Here is a 22,356-nt window from a genome sequence, read left to right as displayed (position 1 = left end):
GGGATCATTAACAGGTACTTGTGCTTTGAATGGATTGATTGTACTTGCTGCCTTTAGCTATGAACATCTTTTTGACAACTGTCCCCTGTTGAATATCTTGGAGAAAAGAAGGAAGAGAGGAAAGGAGGAAGACAAGGAAGAAGGAGAGGGTGGGAGGAGGAGAGATGGATGGACAAAAGGAAAGTATTTCCAAATTGCAAGACAGCGTATGAATGGAGTTTTATCCTAGTTAAAGCACCAAATACACATTTCTTTGCAATGATGTGTATTCTCTTTTCTCATTCTACCACAAAGCAGTGAATCTTTAGCTTTGGAATATGTTGGTTATTTTATTTTAAATGTTTTCCAATGAAAATGCCCAGATTACCAAACATAGTGTAAAAATTTCTTGTGTAACTTAAATCTTGTCCTAAAATTTTAACAATTGTTATAGTATTTATGGATCAAATATTATAGTATAGGTGTTATTTTTTTGTTAAATTTTGTAAGTTTTTAAAGTTACATGGACTTTTAGAAGAAGCACTCCTGTAAATATAAAGGAACATCTAACCCTTTCATGTTCATCACAGGTTTTTAAAAAATTTGTGCAGCAGTTTTTAACTCTTCTACAATCATATAATACAGAAAGAAATACATAATTTTGTCTCCAATTTTCAGTGGAGAAAATTGAGTAATTGAAGGATAAAAAAAACTCTAAAGTTTCAAAATAAATTATTCACTCAAAAAATATTTATTAGGGGGCTTCCCTGGTGGCGCAGTGGTTGAGAATCTCCCTGCCAATGCAGGGGACACGGGTTCGAGCCCTGGTCTGGGAGGATCCCACATGCCGCGGAGCAACAAAGCCCGTGAGCCACAACTACTAAGTCTCCGTGTCTGGAGCCTGTGCTCCGCAACAAGAGAGGCCGCGATAGTGAGAGGCCCGTGCACCGCGATGAAGAGTGGCCCCCGCTTGCTGCAACTAGAGAAAACCCTCGCACAGAAACGAAGACCCAACACAGCCAAAAATAAATAAATAAATAAAATAGAAATTAAAAAAAAAATTTATTAGGTCCTTGCTCCATGAAACAACTTATATAGCAGCAACATTTGTAGAAGGAAATTATGTGATTTTGGCAATTACAGTAATTTGGTAATTCACGTGAACAATGTATGAATAGAAAAATATAAAATTGCACACTTTTTTATTGAGTAAATTTGACTTGTAACATTGCATATGTTTAAGGTATACAGTATGTTACTTTGATACATTTATATATTGTTAATGTGATTGCTGAAGTAATATCACATTATATAATTATAATACACATGATCACATTATGTAATTATAGTACAGTATTACTGTCTATTTATTATACTGTTCATTAGATCTTCATGGCTCATTTACCAATTCTTACAAGTTTGTACCCTTAAAGACCATCCCTCTTGTCCCTGTCCCTGGTAACCACCATTTTATTCTGTTTTTCACAGGTTTAACTTTTAGATTTCACATGTAAGTGACATCATACAGTACTTGTCTTTCTCTATCTGACTTACTCTCTTAGCATAATGTTGTAGCACATGGGAGGATCTCTTCCTTTCTCATGGCTGAATAACATTCCACGGTGTATGTATACCACATATTTTTTTACCCATTCATCCACTGATGGTCTTTTGGGTTGTTTCCGTATCTTGGCTATTGTGAGTAATGCTGTGATAAACATGGGAGTGCGTATATCTTGTCAAAATCCTATTTTCATTTTCTTTGGTTGTATACCCAGAAGTGGAATACCTGGAGTATATGATAGATCTACTTTTAATTTTTTGAGGAGCTTCCATCTTGCTTTCTATAGTTGTTAGACTAATTTACATTCCCACATCCTCACTAGCATCTGTTGGTCCTTGTCTTCTTGATGATAACCATTCTCACAGGTGTGAGGTAATGTTTCACTGTGATTTTGATTTGCAGTCCCCTTATGATTAGTGATGTTGCGCATCTTTTCATGTGTCTCTTGGCCATTTTGATGTCCTTTTCAGAGAAATGACTATTTACTTCTTCTTCCCATCTTTTAACCAGATTGTTTGTTTTCTGTTATTGAGTTGACTGAGTTCCTTATATATTTTGGATATTAATCACTTATTCGATAAATGGTTTGCAAAATTTTTCTCCCATTCTGTAGGGTGTCTTTTCATTTTGTTAATTAATTTATTCTTTTGATGTGCAGAAGCTCTTGAGTTTGATGTAGTCCCATGTTTTGATTATTTTCTTTTATTGTTTGTTATTTTGGCATCATGCCCACCAAATTATTGCCAAGACCAATATCAATAAACGTCTCCCCTAACATTTTCTTTTAGGATTCTTATGGCATCAGGTCTTATGTTTAAGTCTTTGCCCCATTTTGAGTTAATTATTGTGAGTGGTGTGAGATAGGGGTCTACTTTCAGTGTTCTGCATATGTTTCTCCAATTTTTCCAGCACCATTTGTTGAAGAGGCTATCCTTTCTCCACCGGGTATTCTTGGCTTCCTTGTTGAATACTAGTTGACCGTATATGCCAGGGTTTAATTCTGGGCTCTCTATTCTGTTCCGTTGGTCAATTTATCTTTTTCCCCCCCAAGTACAATACTGTTTTTCTACTATGGTTTTGTGGTATAGCTTGAAATCCAGAAGTGTGGTATCTCTGGCTTTGCTCTTTTCTCTCCAGATTGCTTTGGCTGTTTGAGGTCTTTTGTGGTTCCACACACATTTTAGGATTGTTTCTTCTATTTCTGTGAAGAATGCCTTTGGTATTTTGGTGAGGACTATGTTCAATTTGTTGCTGGCTTTAGAACTATTGATATTTTAACAATATTAACTCTTTGGATCTATGAACATTTGTTTGTGTCTTCAATTTCTTTGATTTTGTTTGTGTCTTTCCATTTGTTGGTGTCCTTGATTTCTTTCAGCAGTTTTGCAGTTCTAATTGTACAGATCTTCCACTTCCTTGGTTAAATTTATTCCTAAGTATTTTATTGTTTTTGATGCTATTGTGAAAGGGATGGTTTTCTTTATTTCTTTCTCAGATGCTTTATCATTAGTGTAGAGGAATGAAATTGAGTTCTGTACGTTGACTTTGTATCCTGCCAATTTACTGAAATTGTTGATTAATTTCAATAGTTTTTTGGCTGATTCTTTGGGATTTTCTATATATTCAATCATATCATCAGCAAATAATGACAGTTTTACTTTTTCATTTCTGATTTGGATATATTTTATTTCTTTGTCTTGCATAATTGCTCTAGCTAGGACTTCCAGTACTCTATTGAATAAGAATAGTGAGACTGGGCATCCTTGCCTTGTTCCTGGTCTCAGAGGAAACACTTTCCATTTCTCTCCATCAGGTATAATGTTACCCTGGTGTTTGTTATACATGGCCTTTATGTTGAAGTATGTTCCTTCTATACCCAGTCTGTTAAGGGTTTTTATTATGAAAGGATGTTGTTTTATGTCAAATGCTTTTTCTTTCTCTATTGAAAAGATCATGTGATTTTTATTTTTTCTTTTATTGATGTGATGTGTTGGATTTATTGATTTGCATATGTTGACCCATCCTTTCATCCTAGGCATAAATTCCGCTTGGTCATCGTATATAATTCTATTAATGTGTTCTTGAATTTGGTTTGCTAATATTTTGTTGAGAATTTTTGCACCTATGTTCATCAGGGATATTGGTCTATAGTTTGCTTTTCTTGTGGTATCCTTATCTGGCTTTGGTATCAAGGTAATGCTGGCCTCATAGAACAAGTTTGGAAGTGTTTTCTCCCCCTCAATATTTTGAAAGAGTTTGAGGAGGATTGGTATTACTTCTTTCAATGTTTGATAGAATTACCCAGGGGAGTTTTCTGGTCCTGGAGTTTTCTGTGTTGGGAATTTTTAAATTACTGATACAGTGTCTTTACTCATTATTGGTCTGTTCCTACTTTCTATTTCTTCCTGATTCAGTCATGGTAGGTTGTGTGTTTCTAGAAATGTATCCATTTCTTTTAGGTTGTATAATCCATTGGCATATAATTGTTCATAGTAGTCTCTTATGATTCTATGCATTTCTGTAGTATCAGTTGTAATGTCTTCTCTTTTCATCTCTAATTTTATTTGACTCTTCTTTTTTTTCCTGAGTCTAACTAAAGGTTTGTCAATGTTGTTTATCTTTTTGAAGAAACATTTTGTAGTTTCCTTGATCCTTTCTATTGTTTTTCTGGTTTCTATTTCATTTATTTGCATTCTGATACTTACTATTTCCTTAGTTCTGCTAACTTTGGGCTTAATTTTTTCTTCTTTTTCTAGTTCCTTGAGGTATAAAGTTAGGTTGTTTACTTGAGATTTTTCTAACATCTTAATGTATTTATTGCTATAAACTTTCCACCCAGATCTGCTTTTGCTGCATGCCATGATATTTGATATGTTGTGTTTTCATTTTCATTTGTTTTGAGATATTTTTTATTTCCTTTTTGATTTCTTCTTTGACACAATGGTTGTTTAGACGTGTGTTTACTTTCCACATGTGTGTAGATCTTCTCATCTTCCTCTTGTTGTGGACTTCTAGTTTCATACCAATTGTGGTCACAGAAGATAGCTGATATGATTTCAGTCTTCTTAAGTTTGCTAAGATTTGTTTTGTGACCTATCATATGATCCAGCCTGAATGTTCTATGTGCACTTGAGAAGAATGTGTGTTCTGCTACTGTTGGATGGAATATTCTATATGTGTCTATTAAATCCATTTGTTCTAAGGTGTGGTTCAAGTCCAACGTTTCTTTGTTGATTTTCTGTCAAGACAATCTATCCATTGCTGATAGTGGGGTATTGAAATTCCTGCAATTACTGCATTGTTGTCTATTTGTTCCTTAATATCTATTATTACATACTTGTATATTTCAGTGATCAGGTTTTGGGAACGTACATATTTGTTATTGTTATATCTTCTTGATGTAGTGACCCCTTTACTGACCTTCTTTGTCTCTTCTTACCTTTTTTGGCTTGAAGTGTGTTTTGTCTGATACAAGGATGGCTATACTCACCTTCTTTTCATTTCTATTTGCTTGGAATATCATCTTCCATCCTTTCACTTTGAGCCTATGTGCCTTTAGAGCTGAAATGAGTCTTCTGTAGAGAGCATAGAGTTGGACCTTGTTTTTTCAGCCATCCACCCACTATGTGCCTTTTGATCGGTGAGTTCAATCTGCTTATATTTAGGGGTGATTATTGATATGTAAGAATTTACTATTGCCATTTTATCTTTTGCCTCCTGCTTATTTTGTCTCTCTGTTGTTCCTTTTTTCTTCTCTTTCTGTCTGCCCTTATAAGTTGGTGGTTTTCCATGGTGATTTGCTCACTCTCCCCTTTTTTATGTTTATGTTTCTGCTCTAGATTTTTGCTTGTGGTTACCATGAAGTTTACATAAAACATCCTACAGGTAAAATAGCCCCTTTCCTGCTGATGCCAGTTTATCTTCATTCACCTATAAAGGTTTCATCTGCTTACTCTTCCCCTTTTATATTTTTAATGTTAGAAATGATCTCTATGCTGTGATTTCATTACCAAGTTGTAGTATCTATAGCTATTTTTAATGCTCTTTTCCTTTAACCATTATATTATAGTTAAGAATTTAATATACTGTTCTAGAAAAGATTTACAGTATTCTAATTATGAGTATTTATCATCTTAATCAGAGTTTTGTGTACTTTTGTCTTTTTGTTTCAGCTTGAAGAGCTCCTTTCAACATTTCTCATAAGGCAGGTCTAGTGGTGGTAAACTCCCTCAGCTTTAGTTTGTCTGGGAAAGGCTTTAATTCTCCTTTATATCTGAAGGATAACTGCCACATATTCTTAGATGGAAATTTTTATCTTTCAATATTTTGAATATGTCATTCCACTATCTATCTCCTGACCTTCAAAGTTTCTGCTGAGAAATCTACTGTAGCCTAATGGGGGTACCTCTGTAGGTTGCTGTCTTTTTTTTTTTTTTTTTTTTTCCCCCGGGCTGCCTTTAAAATTGCTTCTTTATAATTGAATTTTGACAGCTTCATTAAAATGTGTTTTGGAGGTCTTTCTGTGATGAGATAACAAGATATTCTGTTAGCTTCGTGGATCTGTATATTCATCCCTTCCCCAGATTTGGGAATTTCTCAGCTATTATTTCTTTAAATAAACTCTGTCCCCTTCCCACTCTCTTCTCCTTCTGGGATGCCCATTATTCTTACGTTTCCCTTTCCAATAGAATCAGATATTTCTCATAGGCTTCACTTTTTAAAAATCTTAGCTCTCTCTTTTCTTCCACCTGAATTATTTCTATATTTCTATCCTTGAGCTTGCTAATTCCTCTTCTACCTGATTTGCTCTATTTCCAGTGCATTGTAATGCATTCTTTATCTCATTTATTGAGTTCTTCGGCTCCAGAAATCTGTCTGATTCTTTTTTAGAATTTTAATCTCTTTGGTAAAGTATTCCTTCTGCTTGTTATTTTCATTCCTAATATCATTGCATTGCCTTCATGAGTTTTCTATTGAATTTCTTCATAACAGCTATTTAAAACTCTTTATCAGTTAGATCACAATATTCCATACCTTTGGGTTTGGCTACTGGAAAATTGTCTTGCTTTTTTTTGCGATACCCTATTACCATGATTCTCTAAATAAAAAATGGAACACCATTTTTATTTAGGTAAGACTTTGTTTACTTTGCTCCTAAGAATGCAACAGGTTGGTAGTTAGGAACCTTCCTTTCCAGAAGGTGGCGCTATGGCACAAGTTTTTGGTTTCTCTTACCAGCGTTAACTAGCGGCTTCTAAGATTGGGAACCCACACAGTTAAAATAAAACAAAACAACAACAACAAAAACAACGCGTGATGGGAGAATGTGGGCGCAGGGGGGAGGTGTGTGTACTTAGCACTTGGGGCTTTGTGGGTGTCCATGGCCTGGTAGAGGTATCCTCAAGTTGGGATGGGGGCGGTGTCCCAGGGGTCCTTGGGTGGTCGGTCCCCTTGCCTCCAGGGGCAGACAGCAGGAGACATTTACTTCAGTTCTCTTTGTCTGTCTACTTACCTTTCCTTTCCCTCTGCCCATTCACTGCAGTCTCTCCTCAGAGAGAGCAACTGGTCCCGCCAGCTGTAACACACGTGGCTGGGCAGACTTCCAGTCACTGCCTTCATCCTCCAGCTCCTCTGCCAGAAAGGTGGTGCTGGCTCGCTGCCAGAACAGCAGCCGCCTTCTGTGCTGTCACAGCCTCCTGCCACCAGCTCTGCAGCCACTTACCTCAATCCCTGCTACCTACTCCATGGTCCAATCCACCCACTTTGGATGCACAGGTGGATGGATCTCTTGGATGTCGTTGTATGCTGTGGATAGGTGCTTTTTATTTTTTCTTCTGGTTATGGACGTCCTAATAGTTGTAAATCAAAGGAGAGAGAGAAAAAAGGAACGATTCACACTATCGTGATACTGACGTCACCCCAAAACTGCATATTTCATTGCTCTGTGACTATTTCAACAATTTGAGTAAGTTGTGTGGAATATTAGACTTTGCCCCTTAAATGGGTATTTCAGATTTCTATACAAGCAAGGAAGTTTTTCAGTTAATGAGCTATGGATAGTGAAAGTCTTTTTAAACTAAATATCTAAAGTAATATCAATACTAATATGAGTCAACAGCTGAGTTTCCCAAGTGCATCTTTCTGGGCACTAGCGTGATAGGGCTTCAGATTTTTGAAAGTATGTCTTTTACACTGCCCAACTCTCCAATTCTGGTTTAATAACCACAGAACATAATACAGATACCAGGGCTACTCATATGAAAACTGCAATTTAGTGCACACTCCTGGTGGCCACGTCGAGGGTCTCTCCTGGCACAGTTGAGGTTTTCATCCACTGCAGAGATCTCTCAGCTCCTGTCCCGAGTGTTGTACATTTCCTTCCCTGAAGAACAGAATGTGTCTGCCTTAAGTACACAAATAAATCCTCTCACTAAATCAGAATTTCAGGGGCGGGGATGGGGAATTGCCCCTTGGGTATCAGTGTCTGAAAAACTGCTGTGTCTATTTCTCCCCTGAATTTCATTGCACAAAATTATACAATCTTGATAAATCTAGAGATGTTACTTCTAACACAGACATGTTCTCATCTCTCCATTTGTGAATTATTGTTGAAAAATATCTGAGTGTGTTGGATTGCTGAATTTTACTGACATGCCCTGTTTAAGCAGGAATGAGAATGCCTTCTGAAATGAATACTTCATTGGCAGTCCCTTCCTATTAGTGAGAACCCCTCTTCTCTATCTATATTTTCCTGGGTCCCACTATCACATACCTACCCCACACCCAGCCTGGAAATTAAGACCGCATGATTTTTCTGTTAGGATGAACTTGGCTGTTTCAATGTTTTAAGCTCAATATATGTCAGGGTTGAAATACAACTTAGATATGGAGATTTAAGAAAGTTGCTCTCGGACTTGTGATCAATTTAATTCAGCAAACATTTATCAAATGCTTACCATGTGCCAGGCACTGTGATAGAAGCTGAAGAAATAAAGATAAATAGTGGTTCTTTAAAAAAAAAAAAAAAAGTGCTGTTCCTGTATGAGAAGCAGTATGATTCATTAAACTGGCACAAGTTATAATTTTAGAAACACTCCCACCACTGGGAATCTGTTCCTTTTGTCGAATATAATTTTTCAGCAGTCATGAGTGAATACTAATTGGGATAATTAAAATTGACCTTTAAAACAGATCTAATCCTTGTCTGCTTAGGGTGCTGAAGCAGGGCAATCCATGAAAAACTACAACCATTCTCCCTCCAGATATTTGATTCCTCTGAAGGCTGGTAGAGTCACACACCCTTGCACAATTTTAAAACCATGAAGGGATAGAACTAAGTTTTATAAATGGGCTCCAGGATGTATAACTGGGGGGAAAAAAAACCCTGAAACTTTCTCTTCTTTCTCAGTAAGTTATTTAAATCATAGCACTTCTTTTTAAGTGAATACTCAGGGTAGTTGATAAAGAGAAAGCCCCCCTACCCTTTTTTAAAAATAAACTTTATTTTTTGAGCAGTTTTAGGTTTATGTAAAATTGAGCAGAAAGTACAGAGATTTCCCATATACCCCCTTCCCTCACACATGCTTAGCCTCTGCCATTACCAGCATCCTTCTCCAGAGTGGTGTTGATACTTTTTTTAGTTTACAATTGGTGAACCTGTGCTGACACATGATAGTCACCCCAAGTCCATAGTTGATGTTTCACTCTCGGTGTTGTACATTCTGTGGGTTTGGACAAATGTATAATGACATGTATCCAGCATTATATTATTGTACAGAATAGTTTCACTGCTCTTATAATCCCTTGTGTTCCTCTTATTCATTCCTCTCTCCCATCTAAACACTGGCAACCACTGATCATTTTACTGGCTTCACACTTCTGTTTTTTCCAGAATATCATATAGCTAGAATCGTATGGTATGTAGCCTTTAAAGAGTGGCTTCTTTCACTTAGTAATATGCATTTGGGTTTCTTCTGGGTCTTTTCATGGCTTGATGGATCATTTCTTTTTATTACTAATGTTCCACTATATGGATGTACCACAGTTTGTTTATCCATTCCCTACTAAAGGTGTCTTGGTTGCTTCCAAGTGTTGGCGTTTAATGACTAAAGCTGCTATAAACATTTTTGTGCCTGTTTTTGTGTAGACATAAGTTTTCAACCCCTTTGGGTAAATACCAAGGAACAGATTTTGGATTGCATGTAGGAATATGTTTAGTTTTGTAAGATCCGGCCAAAGAGTCTTCCAAAAAGCCTGCACCGTTTTGCATTCCCACCACCAATGAGAGTTCCTGTTGCTCTACATCCTTGCCAGCATTTGGTGTCATTAGTGTTCCAGATTTTGACCATTTTCATAGGAGTGTAGTGGTATCTCATTGTTGTTTTAATGTGCATTTCTCTAAAGACAGATGATGTGGAGCATCTTTTCATATGCTTCTTTCTCATCTGTATATCTTCTTCGGTGAAGTGTCTGTTAAAGTCAGCTTAGGACCATTTTTTAATTGGAGTTGTTTGTTTTCTTATTGGTAAGTTTGAGTTCTTTGCATATTTTGGATAAAAGTCATTTGTTCGATGTGTATTTTGCAAATATTTTCTCCCATCCTATGGCTTGTGTTTTCATTCTCTTGACTGTCTTTTGCAGGGCAGAAATTTTTAATTTTAATAAAGTCCATCTTATCAGTTCTTTTCTTCATGGATCGTGGCTTTGTATCTACAAAGTCTTTGCAGAACACGAGTTCATCTAGATTTTCTCCTATGTTATCTTCGAGGAGTTTTATAGTTTTGTGCTTTACAGTTAGATCTGTGAACCATTTTGAATTAATTTTTGTGAAGGGTAAAAAGTCTGTGTCTAGATTCATGTTTTTGCTTATGGAAGTCCATTTGTTCCATTACCACTTACTGAAAAGACTATCTTTGCTCTATTGTATTGCCTTTGCTACTTTGTCAAAGGTCAATTGATTATATTTGTGTAGGTCTACTTCAGGGCTCTCTGTTCTGTTTCACTGATCTATTTGTCAGTTCTTTTGCCAATACACTGTCTTAATTACTGTACCTTTATGGTAAGTCTTGAAATCAGGTAGTGTCATTCCTACCACTCTGTTCTTCTTCAATATTGTTTTGGCTATTCTGGGTCTTTTGCTTCACCGCACAAACTTTAGAATCAGTTTGTTGATATCCACAAAATAACTTGCTTGAATTTTGATTGAGATTGCCTTGAATCTATAGATCAAATTGGGAAAAACTGAAATCTTGACTATATTGAGTATTGTCCATGAACATGGAGTATCTCTCCATTTATTTAGTTCTTCCTCGATTAATTCCTCAGAGTTTTGTAGTTTTCCTCATATAGATCTCATGCATATTTTGTTAGATTTATACCTAAGTATTTTATATTTTTTAGGTGCTAATGTAAATAGCATAGTGTTTCAGATTCCTAATTCCACTTGATCATTGCTGGTATATAGAGAAACAATTGACTTTTGTATTTTAACCTTGTATCCTGTGACCTTGCTATAACCACTTATTATTTCCAGGAGTTTTTCCATAGATGATCTTGTCATCCATAACAAAGAGATTTCTTTCCTAATCTGTATCCCTTCTATTTCCTTTTCTTGTCTAAGTGCATTAACTAAGACTTCTAGTAGGATGTGGAAAAGGAGTGGTGAGAGGGAAAATCTTTGCCTAGTCTTGATCTTAGTGGGGAAGGTTCCAAGTTTCTCACCATTAAGTGTGGTGTTAGCTGTAAGTTTTTGTAGATATTCTTTATCAATTTGTGACAGTTCAACTCTATCCCTAGTTTACCAAGAGTTTTTACCATGGATGGGTGTTGGATTTTGTCAGATGCTTTTCTTCATCTATTGATAGCACCATGTGATTTTTCTTTGTTAGCTTGTGGATGTGATGGATTACATAAACTGATTTTTGAATGTTGAACCAGCCCTGAATACCTGGGACAAATTCCACTTGTTTCAGTATGTAATTCTTCTTCTATTTTTTAAAAATCTGTTAAAATTTTTATTTTATTTTACTTTATTATTTTGTTTTTGGCCACACCGTGTGGCTTGTGAGATCCTAGTTCCCTCACCAGGGATTGAACCCGGGCCCCCTGCAGTGGAAGCATGGAGTCCTAACCACTGGACTGCCAGGGAATTCCCTGTAATTCTTCTTATACATTGTTGGATTTGATTGCTGATATATTGTTGAGGATTTTGCATCTGTGTTCGTGAGAAATATTGGTCTGTAGGTTTCTTTTCTTGTAATATCTGTGATTGGTTTTGGTATTATGGTACTATTAGCCTCATAGAATAAGTTAAAAAGTATTCCTCTGTTTCTATCTTCTAAAAGGGATTATGGAGACATGGCATGATTTCTTCCTTAAATGTTTGGCAGAATTCACCAGGGAAGCCCTCTGGACTTTGTGCTTTCTGTTTTGGAAGGTTATTATTATATTATTAAAATAATTATTTGAATTATTGTTTCAAATTTTTTAATAGATATTTGTCTTTCTCTGTATGACTTATTTCACTTAGTATGATAATCTCCAGGTCCATCCATGTTGCTGCAAATGGCATTATTTCATTCTTTTTAATGGCTGAGTAATATCCCATTGTATATATGTAGCACATCTTCTTTATCCATTCATCTGTCCTCAACAAAATACTAGCAATCCAAATCCAACAATACATTAAAAGGATCATACACTGTGATCAAGTAGGATTTATCCTAGGGATGCAAGGATTTTTCAGTATCTGCAAATCAATGGCTGTGATACACCACCACAAGTTAAAGAATAAAAACCATATGATCATCTCAATAGATGCAGAAAAAGCTTTTGACAAAATTCAACACCTATTTATGATTAAAGGCTCTCCAGAAAGGGTCCTAGAGGGAACATATTTCAAAATAATATAGACCATATACAACTAACCTACAGCTAACATCATACTCAACAGTGAAAATCTAAAAGCATGTCTTCTAAGATCAGGAGCAAGACAAGGATGTCCACTCTCACCACTTTTATTCAACATAGTTTTGGAAGTCCTAGCTGTGGCAAACAGAGAAGAAAAAGAAAAGGAATCTAAATTGGAAAAGAAAGAAGTAAAACTGTCACTGTTTGCAGATGATATGATATTAGACATAGAAAATCCTAAAGGTGCTACCAGATAACTACTAGAGCTCATCAATGAATTCAGTAAAGTGACATTTTCTTTGCTGAGGAATTTTTAGTCTACTTTAGAACATAATGCATATTGAAAAGATGCCATTTATATACAGTTGTGTATAAACTGGATTTGAAAGTTCTGAAGAAACTAAGAGCATGCATCACCAAGGAGCTGTAGTAATCCAGAGGTTTGTCTGGGACTGTTTTTTATTTATGGAGGGGGTAGATTTAAGTAGTTTTAGGAGGAGGTCAAGGGTCTGGAAAACACTCAGATAGTGTCACTTAGATTGAGAGGATTAAGGCAATTATGTTTTCCCCAGCTATGGGAAGTTCCAAATTTCTAAGATTTTACCTGGAGAAAAGAATATATATAATTTTTAAAAACAGAAGCTGAATTATTGTTTAATAATTTCAGTATAAAGCTGTTCTGTTGGCAGGACAAACAATAGGCTATTGATTAAAATGATGTTACAATAGGTACAACTACTGAGACAATGTTTGCTCATTTAATACATAAGAACTTATTATAGAAGCATGCACACAAGGATGTTCCGAGCACTCCGATCTGAATCATACATAAATCATGAACAATTACGGTGTGTTTGTATTTTCTATAAGACACGTTACAATGGATCATCAGTTTCCCTTTAGAGTTCCTAAGCTTTTCTGAGAACATTTGAGCTTCTGAGTACATTTGAGCTTCTGAGTACATTTGAACTTTTGAAGGAATAAGTGTATTTCAAAACTGAGATTATTTCATAGAATAATTTCTTATTAATATGAGTGTTATTATGAAGAGAAATAAACTTGCTTTAGCCTATTGAACTGTAATATTATCTGTCTATTTTCATTTGTTAATTCTTACAAGATTATTACTTGTACTCACCTCATTTTCCCCCTAAGTGGTAAATAGTTGTACTTTTCAGTTGTTTTGCCATCTCGTTTGTTAAAAACAATTATTTATGAATAATTGTTGTAGCTTTGAAGCATTTCAGGATTCATCTTTTTTTTTTTTTTGGATAGAAATAGTATGTATCAGACTATTGATAAGAATAATATTCAGTGGAAATCAAATATTTTTTAATGATTCCAGAAAAAGAAAATTAAATTGTGTCTTAACAATTTTGGCTCCAGGAATCGTAGTATAAAATATAGACATTTCAGATTGAAAACAATGGTTAAGGAGATTTTTGGGTGGCATCTGAGACTTCACCTTACTTGAATGTAATTTAATTAAAAACACAGTGAATGTACAGAAAACACTGTCCAAACACAGAGCTGCTCTTTTCCAAGTACCTTATTGGACATGGTCACGTTTTTTGATCACGTGCATTCTCAAATTTGACTGTGTGGAAGTGAATTGGAGCAACCAATTAGGGTTGTAAAGAAAATGATCACTTTTAAAATTGTTTCTCAAAGGCAAAGATGACTTCATAAGAGCGAGTACTCTTACTCTTTTTTTTTTTTTTAAAGACTAAGATTCATATGCCTTCTTTTTTTTTTTTTTTTTGTCTTTTCCATATGCCTTCTTTTGAGGACAGAATAAAAAAATGAGAATATGGCTTGGAACGTTGAATGCTGCCTTCTATATCTCTCTATAGGGAAAACGTCCTTATAGAATATTTTGAAGAAGCTTATGTGATGACTTGTCTTACCATACTGAAAATAATAAAAGCAAACACTATTAATCCTCATAGAAATCCTATGAATTGTGTGATTCCCCTTTGTCCAGTTGTGTGATTCAGTTGTGTGACATCCGCATTGTACAGATGAGGTAACTGAGGCTTAGGGAGGGCCAGTGACTTCCCAAGAGTAGGCAGCTTGGTAAATGTCATGCCCACACCCTGTCTGGCTCCAGAATCTACACTTGGTCCTCACTGTTTCCAACCCAGAAAGGAGAGACCCCAATACGGTGAGATGAGAAAGATGTGAGCAGAGGGGACTGAGTGGGGAGCGTCTGGGGAGACTCAGAAAGGAAGCCGTGCTGTGGGGGGTGGGGGAGGCTGGGAAAGGAGCAGGCTTCCCAAGCTAAACAGTTGATGGAGATAATCTTCACTTACCCTCAACCAGCTCTGTGACTTTGAGCAGGTTACTTAGATCCCTGGGACCCCTTTACCTAAAGGGGGAATGATGCAGGCCTGGTCTGCTCAACAGGCAGAGAAATTGTCCCCTGAGAAATTGTCACGTTAACATTCGAGTTAGCACAGCTGACTGTGGATTGTGGATAATCCCAATCTTCTGGAATTTTCTGAATGGCTAATAATGCCCCAGTAATGTCTCAACAGCTTTGTACTTGCAGTGCACACACTCACAACGGGAGCTTCTTTGCTCTTCCTTGTGCCAAGGACCCTTCGGGCACTTTGCTGAAGCCTGACCTCTTCTCACAGCAATGCTTGTAAATGCATGAAATGTATACATAGGGTTACAAAGTAAATAGTTATATTGAAATGCTGATATCAATGTACTAGGAATTGTAACATAGTGTCTTCTTAGTTATTAGCGCATTCAAAAACAAGATCTAGTGGTGACTTTAATAAATACTGTTATTTTGAAGTAAAGGGGACCATAAACAATATTTCTAGATGTCTGTGACAACGATTGCTATTAAAATATCTGTAACTTCTGTTGGTAACATATGCACGGGCACTGGTGAATATAGTCTGGTTTGTCTACATTTGTGACTGAAGAATATGCTAAATTTTAGCTAGAGGTTAGTGAAAATAAAGATGTAATTTTTTTCTATTCATCTCAACAGACCCCCTATATCATATTTGTACCACATGTTAAGAACCCCTGAGCTTTGTGGTTCACTGCTTCAAGTTCCGTGAAAAACCCTCCTGAGCTTTGATTGAACTTCTAATGAATCTTTAGATCAAGCTAGGGAAAACCAGTACCTTAAAAGTAGTCTTCCTATTTGCAATCATTGTAGTCTGAATTTATGTAGTTTTTCTTTAATGTCTTTCAATACAATTTTTATAATAATCTCCATAAATGTCCTGCAAATTCTGTAAGATTCATTCTTAGATACTTTATATGTTTTGTTAGTATTTGCTATTCTATTTAATTTAATTTCTAACTATGGATAAGTTTAGAAATACTATCAGCTTTTGTATAATGAATTGTTAAGCTAGCCAATGACTTTCAGAATTTCTACCTCCATATCATATCATCTGGAAACGATAACGGTTGCTCTTTTTTATCCAATTTTGTGCTTTTAATTTTTAAATTTTCTCTTACGTACTGATAGGACTTTCAGAGCAATGTTCAATAGAAACAGTGGTGTCTGTGAAAGTGTTCTTTCTGATTTTCCAGGAAATACTTTTAATATTTTCCCATTTAGGAGTGACGTGCTGGAACCAATTTTTAGCAGCTAGCAAGAGCCAATCATTAACTTTTCATGAATTTTGCATGAAAATACAATCATTATTAAAAATTAAATTATATAAACATAATTAAATCATATTAAAACAAAAGTAATACATTCTGAAAACGCACCACTTGCTACTTTATTTTATGTCATCTTGCTGTTATCAGTGCTCTTGAGGTTATTTACATACCTTGTGTCTGCATGGTGAAAATACTATATAATGATTATTTTTCCAACTTCCTGGTCAGTGACATCACGCTGCTAGCTTTGAATTGGCCATGGTACGAGTATTTACACCATGGAAAGTGGCAAATGCTACCAATCAGGGTTTTTAATTTTCCTTAAGAGCCTGTTGTTCAACGTTTACTAACACACCTCTGATCAAGACTGATGTTTGCGACAGGCTCTAGCATTTTCCTAGCCTGTTAACTAAAAAGAAAGGAAATTAAGGAAGAAGAGAAGGGAGGGTGGCAGGGAAATAGGAAGGAAAGGAAAGTAAAAGGGAAGGAAGAAGAGAGGAAGAGAGGACAGGAAAGCTTTAATCAGTGTACTAACCCGCACGTGGTGTTTCCCCCCAGATAGCTGTGAAGCTCCTCTGGCGTCTGCCCTGCCCCGGGCTTCCTTCAGCAGCTCCTCAGAGCGGTCCAGCAGCCACGGCCCTGGCTTTGCAAGCCTTAATCGCAGAGACGGTGAGTCTGCAGCTGTCTTCTTGTCAATCCACGCTGATTCTTTCCCAGAGAGAATTATTTTCATTTTTAGTTCATATTCCTTCTTATAGGTCGAAACTTAATTATATTGAGTTTAATGAAACTGAAGAAAGCAGCAGGTTCATCATATCTGCTAGTATTCCTCTGCTAGCTTTCTTCTTGCTTATGATCCATTTTTTGGTTTGTTTTGATATCTTCCTTCCCTATTGATGGCCAGCAAATGATCATCAATAAGATTTATGAGAAGGGAATTATTGGAGTCTAGATTTTTTCCAGGGTTATCATCCCTTTTTAGTTTTAGGACCGGCGACAGAAGGGTGACTAGTCAAGTGCTCTGGTCATGAATAACTACAACAACACAAGAAGGAGCCAGTGCTGCAGCCACTGGGGAAGCCTGATGTTTGTAAGATGTGAAGCTGCCAAAGGATGTCATGGGAAAATGACTCCATTCCCAGGACTTGGCCTGGGAGGAGACCGGGTGAAGGCTGCTACTGAAAATAAAGATTCCCTTCCTATTAGTGGGAAGGGAGTTAATGACTTACTTTTTGGAAAGGTCCATTTTTGCTACTTGAATGTTGTCGAGTGAATTACCTCTTCTATTGCACAAATACTAATTCAGTGGATTAAATAAGTGAATACATACACTTCAAATTCAAATGCTTTGCTATTTTTTTTGATTAACTTTTATTGGAGTATGGTTGCTTGACAATGTTGTGTTAGCCTCCACTGCACAACAAAATGAATCAGCCATACCCATACAGATATCCCCTCCCTTTTGGACTTCCCTCCCACTTAGGTCACCACAGTGCATTAGGTAGAGCTCCCTGTGCTATACAGTATGTTCCTATCAGTTGTCTATTTTATACATAGTATCAATAATATATATGTCAATCCCAGTCTCCTAATTCCTCCCACCCCACCCCTTTCCCCCTTGGTATCCATACATTTGTTCTCTACGTCTGTGTCTCTATTTCTGCTTTTGTTTTGCTACTGTTTTAAGGGATAGATTTTTTAAATGAAAGATGAATTCAGAAAGTAAAAGTTAAAATTAACTGTGTCCCATGTAAACGCACTGCTGTAAATTCTGGAGATACTACTAAGGAATTGAGTGTTCTCCTCCCTTTCTTTGACATTTGTAAGATCAGAGTTAAAGTCTAGCTTGAACTTTACTGTGTCCTTAAGGATCAAATTTGGGAACCTAGTAAGTGATCAAATAGATTGGCAGGGAAGAGTAAGAACACAGGTGAAGAAATTCAATGAGGGCTTCCCTGGTGGCGCAGTGGTTGAGAATCTGCCTGCTAATGCAGGGGACACGGGTTCGAGCCCTGGTCTGGGAAGATCCCACATGCCACGGAGCAGCTGGGCCCGTGAGCCACAATTGCTGAGCCTGCGCGTCTGGAGCCTGTGCCCCGCGACGGGAGGGGCCGCGATAGAGAAAGGCCCGCGCACCGCGATGAAGAGCGGTCCCCGCACCGCGATGAAGAGTGGCCCCCGCTTGCCGCAACTGGAGAAAGCCCTCGCACGAACCGAAGACCCAACACAGCCAAAAATAAATAAATAAATAAATAAATAAATAAGAAAATCCTTTAAAAAAAAAAAAAAAAAAAAAAGAAAGAAATTCAATGAGCTCAGGATGGGAAGGCATGTCCATTAATTGTCCACCTTCATGGTCTTTTCCCAGGAAAAAGCATTTTGTGGCCAGATATTTACTCCTCAAAGCATCATTCATAATCATTTTTAGCACCCCAGTAAAAATATATTCTCATTGAAACCAGATTTCAATGAGATCAGTTATCAAATTACCCATTCTTGGTCTGGTGGTTATTCTTTTTTTTTTTTGGATTTTTTTTTCTTATTTATTTATTTATTTATTTGTTGTTTATTTTTGGCTGTGTTGGGTCTTCGGTTCGTGCGAGGGCTTTCTCCAGTTGCGGCAAGCGGGGGCCACTCTTCATCGCGGTGCGGGGACCGCTCTTCATCGCGGTGCGCGGGCCTTTCTCTATCGCGGCCCCTCCCGTCACGGGGCACAGGCTCCAAACGCGCAGGCTCAGCAATTGTGGCTCACGGGCCCAGCTGCTCCGTGGCATGTGGGATCTTCCCAGACCAGGGCTCGAACCCGTGTCCCCTGCATTAGCAGGCAGATTCTCAACCACTGCGCCACCAGGGAAGCCCGGTCTGGTGGTTATTCTAATATCAGCTTACCATCTACACTTTCCAGTGGTTTCCCTAAAATTGTAAAAACTAAATAAGCCATATTTAATTAGTTGAAAGAGGCCCGAGGGGCTTGTGTGTTGTGTTTCTAATTTGCATGTGTAGAGTATCTTTATGATTCAGGCCTCCAGTGCTATCAATATGGTGGCACTGGGAAGTTTATAAACATTAGAAGAGAAAATCCTGAAGCTTAAGATGAACTTATTTCCATTATATTTAATTAAAAAACTAATAACTCAGAATATTATAAGCCATCATTATAAAATGGTAAGTACAAAGCTTCTCTTTTATATTTAAACTACTCTCTTTGCAAATTTAAATTAATTATTTTAAGAGTGGCAATCAACTGATGAGGGTTTTTTTTTCATGGTTGTTGCTACTCTGATTGCATATAGTGTACATTTCACTAAATATCCCTAGATATTACCACCTGATTTCAGACCCATTTCTAAAGCATGCTTTAGACAGCACAATTTATCAATATTCCTTCTGAAGGATTATCTATATGTGTTTTCTGTTAAAAGCCAGCATCCCAGAGTCTTTATTGACATTTCCTTTGCCTTGGTAAATGCTGGAGAACATATTAGTTCACTTTAGTTTAGATTATTATGATGTAAAATGGGATAGTATGAAATGTGGATGAATATGAGGGCGATGATTCTTCATCTATAGTAGTTTTAGCTTTTTGGAATATTTTGTGTATGATCTAGTGAGGAAAATCATGTTAGACTCCCTGATTGTATGGTTAAAATTTCCTTGGTCTGTGTTGTGGTATTTGGAAGTTTTAAAGAAGGTGGTCTGTCTTACACCCCTAGTTTCTTATTTTGCCCATAAGTCATTGCGCTTCTAGAATGTTCATTAAGAATTAGAAATGTCTCAAATATCACAGCTTCCACCAAGAACTTTATACACAGCAGCTGATCAATTCATCTACCTGATACATAAAGGTAGTAAGAGAATAGTCTATACATAATTTTTGATTGTATGTGTGTGCATATATATAAATTTGACCCACTGTATAACCCCCCAAAGCCAAATAATTCAAACTTTAAGGCATTTTATGATTTTAAAGTACTTCACTGATTCAACACATAACAAATGTTAATTAATTGACTAGAACTTATTGCACATTTCATGTTTTCTCTTTTACATATTTTTTACTTATGCAGTTTATGTATTTATTTTGTTTTCTATTAATTTATGAAAAGTAGTAAAATATTTCTTAGAAAAGACTTTGCAATAAATAGAAGAAAGAAGTCTACGAAGGATATTAAGAGGAATGAGCAGAGAAGTTAGGAGGGATCCAGGCGTTTCTAGGGACAGGTGGGCCAAAGCAGAGAGATGCAGACCTTGCATCTTTGAAAACCATGATTCCTGAGCATGTTACCACCTGTTTGCCAGTGTTTTCTGTGAGCTCCCTAATGGAAGTGTTGGTTATTGTAGAGATAGTAATGGGCTAGTATCATCACTCAACATTGGACTAAGTGCTCCTGGAGTTTACTTTTGAAATTTCTAGTCTGGTTCCTCTAGCATTCCCATTTTGAAGTCTGGGATTGGGTTCCAGATAATACATTTAACAAAGTATCCCCTCTGAGGTCATACACCTTACCTTTTTATACAGAGAAACACAAATGACTGGAAATGCCTGAATGTATAATTTTTCAGAACTGATGGATTTTTTTTAAGGGGTAAACCACAGACACGTACATGTATTCATATACCTATTCAAGAAAATTGATGCCATTAGATAAAAATGTAAAGTTCTTTTTTTTTTTTTTTGAAATTTGAGTCTCAGATTTTTTTCTTTTTAATTTTATTTATTTATTTATTTATTTATTTATTTATTTATTTTTGGCTGTGCTGGGTCTTTGGTTCGTGCGAGGGCTTTCTCCAGTTGCGGCAAGTGGGGGCCACTCTTCATCGCGGTGCGGGGACCGCTCTTCATCGCGGTGCGCGGGCCTTTCACTATCGCGGCCCCTCCCGTCGCGGGGCACAGGCTCCAGAAGCGCAGGCTCAGCAGCCGTGGCTCACGGGCCCAGCCGCTACGCGGCATGTGGGATCCTCCCAGACCAGGGCTCGAACCCGTGTCTCCTGCATTAGCAGGCAGATTCTCAACCACTGCGCCACCAGGGAAGCCCAAAAATGTAAAGTTCTTGAAGCTTTACATCTTTACAGTCAAATTGGGTTTGACTATTCATATTAGCTGAATTTGTTTCCATCAATATTAAATTGATATTTCCTAGAATTACAAGTGACCTAATATTTCTCATATAAAATCAAGATTGCTGAAATCTGTGTATTCTAAATAAGAACATGCTATAATATTGACTTCATTTTTTTCTTCTCAAAAATCTCCTAAAGGAACTTTATGCAGTTTATCCAAGTTTATTCAAAACAAAAGTTAAAAAACCAAAACCAAAAGTAAAAAAACTACCTTAGAGTAAACCACGCTGGACTTTCATTCTAGATCTTGCATGTGAAAATAACCTTTTGTTTTTACAATTATTGTTACTGTAGGTGACCCTTCATGAAACTGGCTTTAGCATTTCAGATGCTGCTTTCCAACTCCGGATAACATGTTCTTTTTAGCCACGTGACGTGTCCTCTTTAGTCACCGCAGGCATGGTGATGAGATGAGTGGTCTGGCCAGAGCTGATTGAGATTGATTAGGAGGAAGTGTACACACATTTTGTTCTCCTTTTTTGTTCCCCCAAAGTGCTTGCATAAACAATCATCCCCAGAAAGAGGGACAACTCCATTCATGGCCCAGATGCTGAAAATCACGCCCTCTAATGCGGCAAGCCACTCATCACTGACAGCGCAAATGAGACTGCTTTAAATTTAACTTGATCAAAAATGGCATATCAGATTACTATATTGTGTATTGCAAACAGAAAGTAGATGGAGACAAGCTGAACTGACTGGATGTTTTCTTTTCTCTTTGTAATTCTTCACCTTTCCCGTACCGAGACATTGATCATATTTCCTCACAACAGACTTATGTGTTGGTGGAGCCAGGAAAGATTTTGTCTAATGCTCCCAATACAATTGATGGCTGAGCATATTAGCAACAATTCTCAGCGTTAAGATATTTATTTCTCACTTTAGGAAGTACATTTACTAGTACAAGTTAATACTCCAGGTTTTAGCAGGAAATAAATACACATGATTCGATTAGCAGAAAATGCTTAGGCCTGGGCATCAGACACTAAATATTTTCTTATAACCTGGAACGTCTGATTATTTGGACTCTGCAATATCCCAAATAAGCTGTGATGTAAAATTCACTGTTTTTTACAAAGAAATGTTAGAAAATGGAAAGAGTGAATAATAATTTAAAATATCTAGACGTATATCAACTCCTGATA

General features: G+C 36.8%; 1 protein-coding gene across 1 annotated transcript in view; it reads left to right on the top strand.

Annotated features, from left to right (window-relative positions):
* Nucleotides 1–22,356, top strand: part of LOC130706604 (uncharacterized) — a 111,557-nt gene that overhangs the window by 38,585 nt on the left and 50,616 nt on the right. The window contains exon 4 of the mRNA XM_057539281.1: nucleotides 16,649–16,759. Coding sequence (XP_057395264.1) covers nucleotides 16,649–16,759 — 111 coding nt within the window. The remainder of the gene's footprint in view (nucleotides 1–16,648; nucleotides 16,760–22,356) is intronic.

This window comes from Balaenoptera acutorostrata (assembly GCF_949987535.1).
Source record: "Balaenoptera acutorostrata chromosome 6 unlocalized genomic scaffold, mBalAcu1.1 SUPER_6_unloc_4, whole genome shotgun sequence".
Taxonomy (NCBI): Eukaryota; Metazoa; Chordata; class Mammalia; order Artiodactyla; family Balaenopteridae; genus Balaenoptera; species Balaenoptera acutorostrata.
Note: the sequence above shows the minus strand (reverse complement) of the source record. Positions and strands in the feature narration are given on the sequence as shown.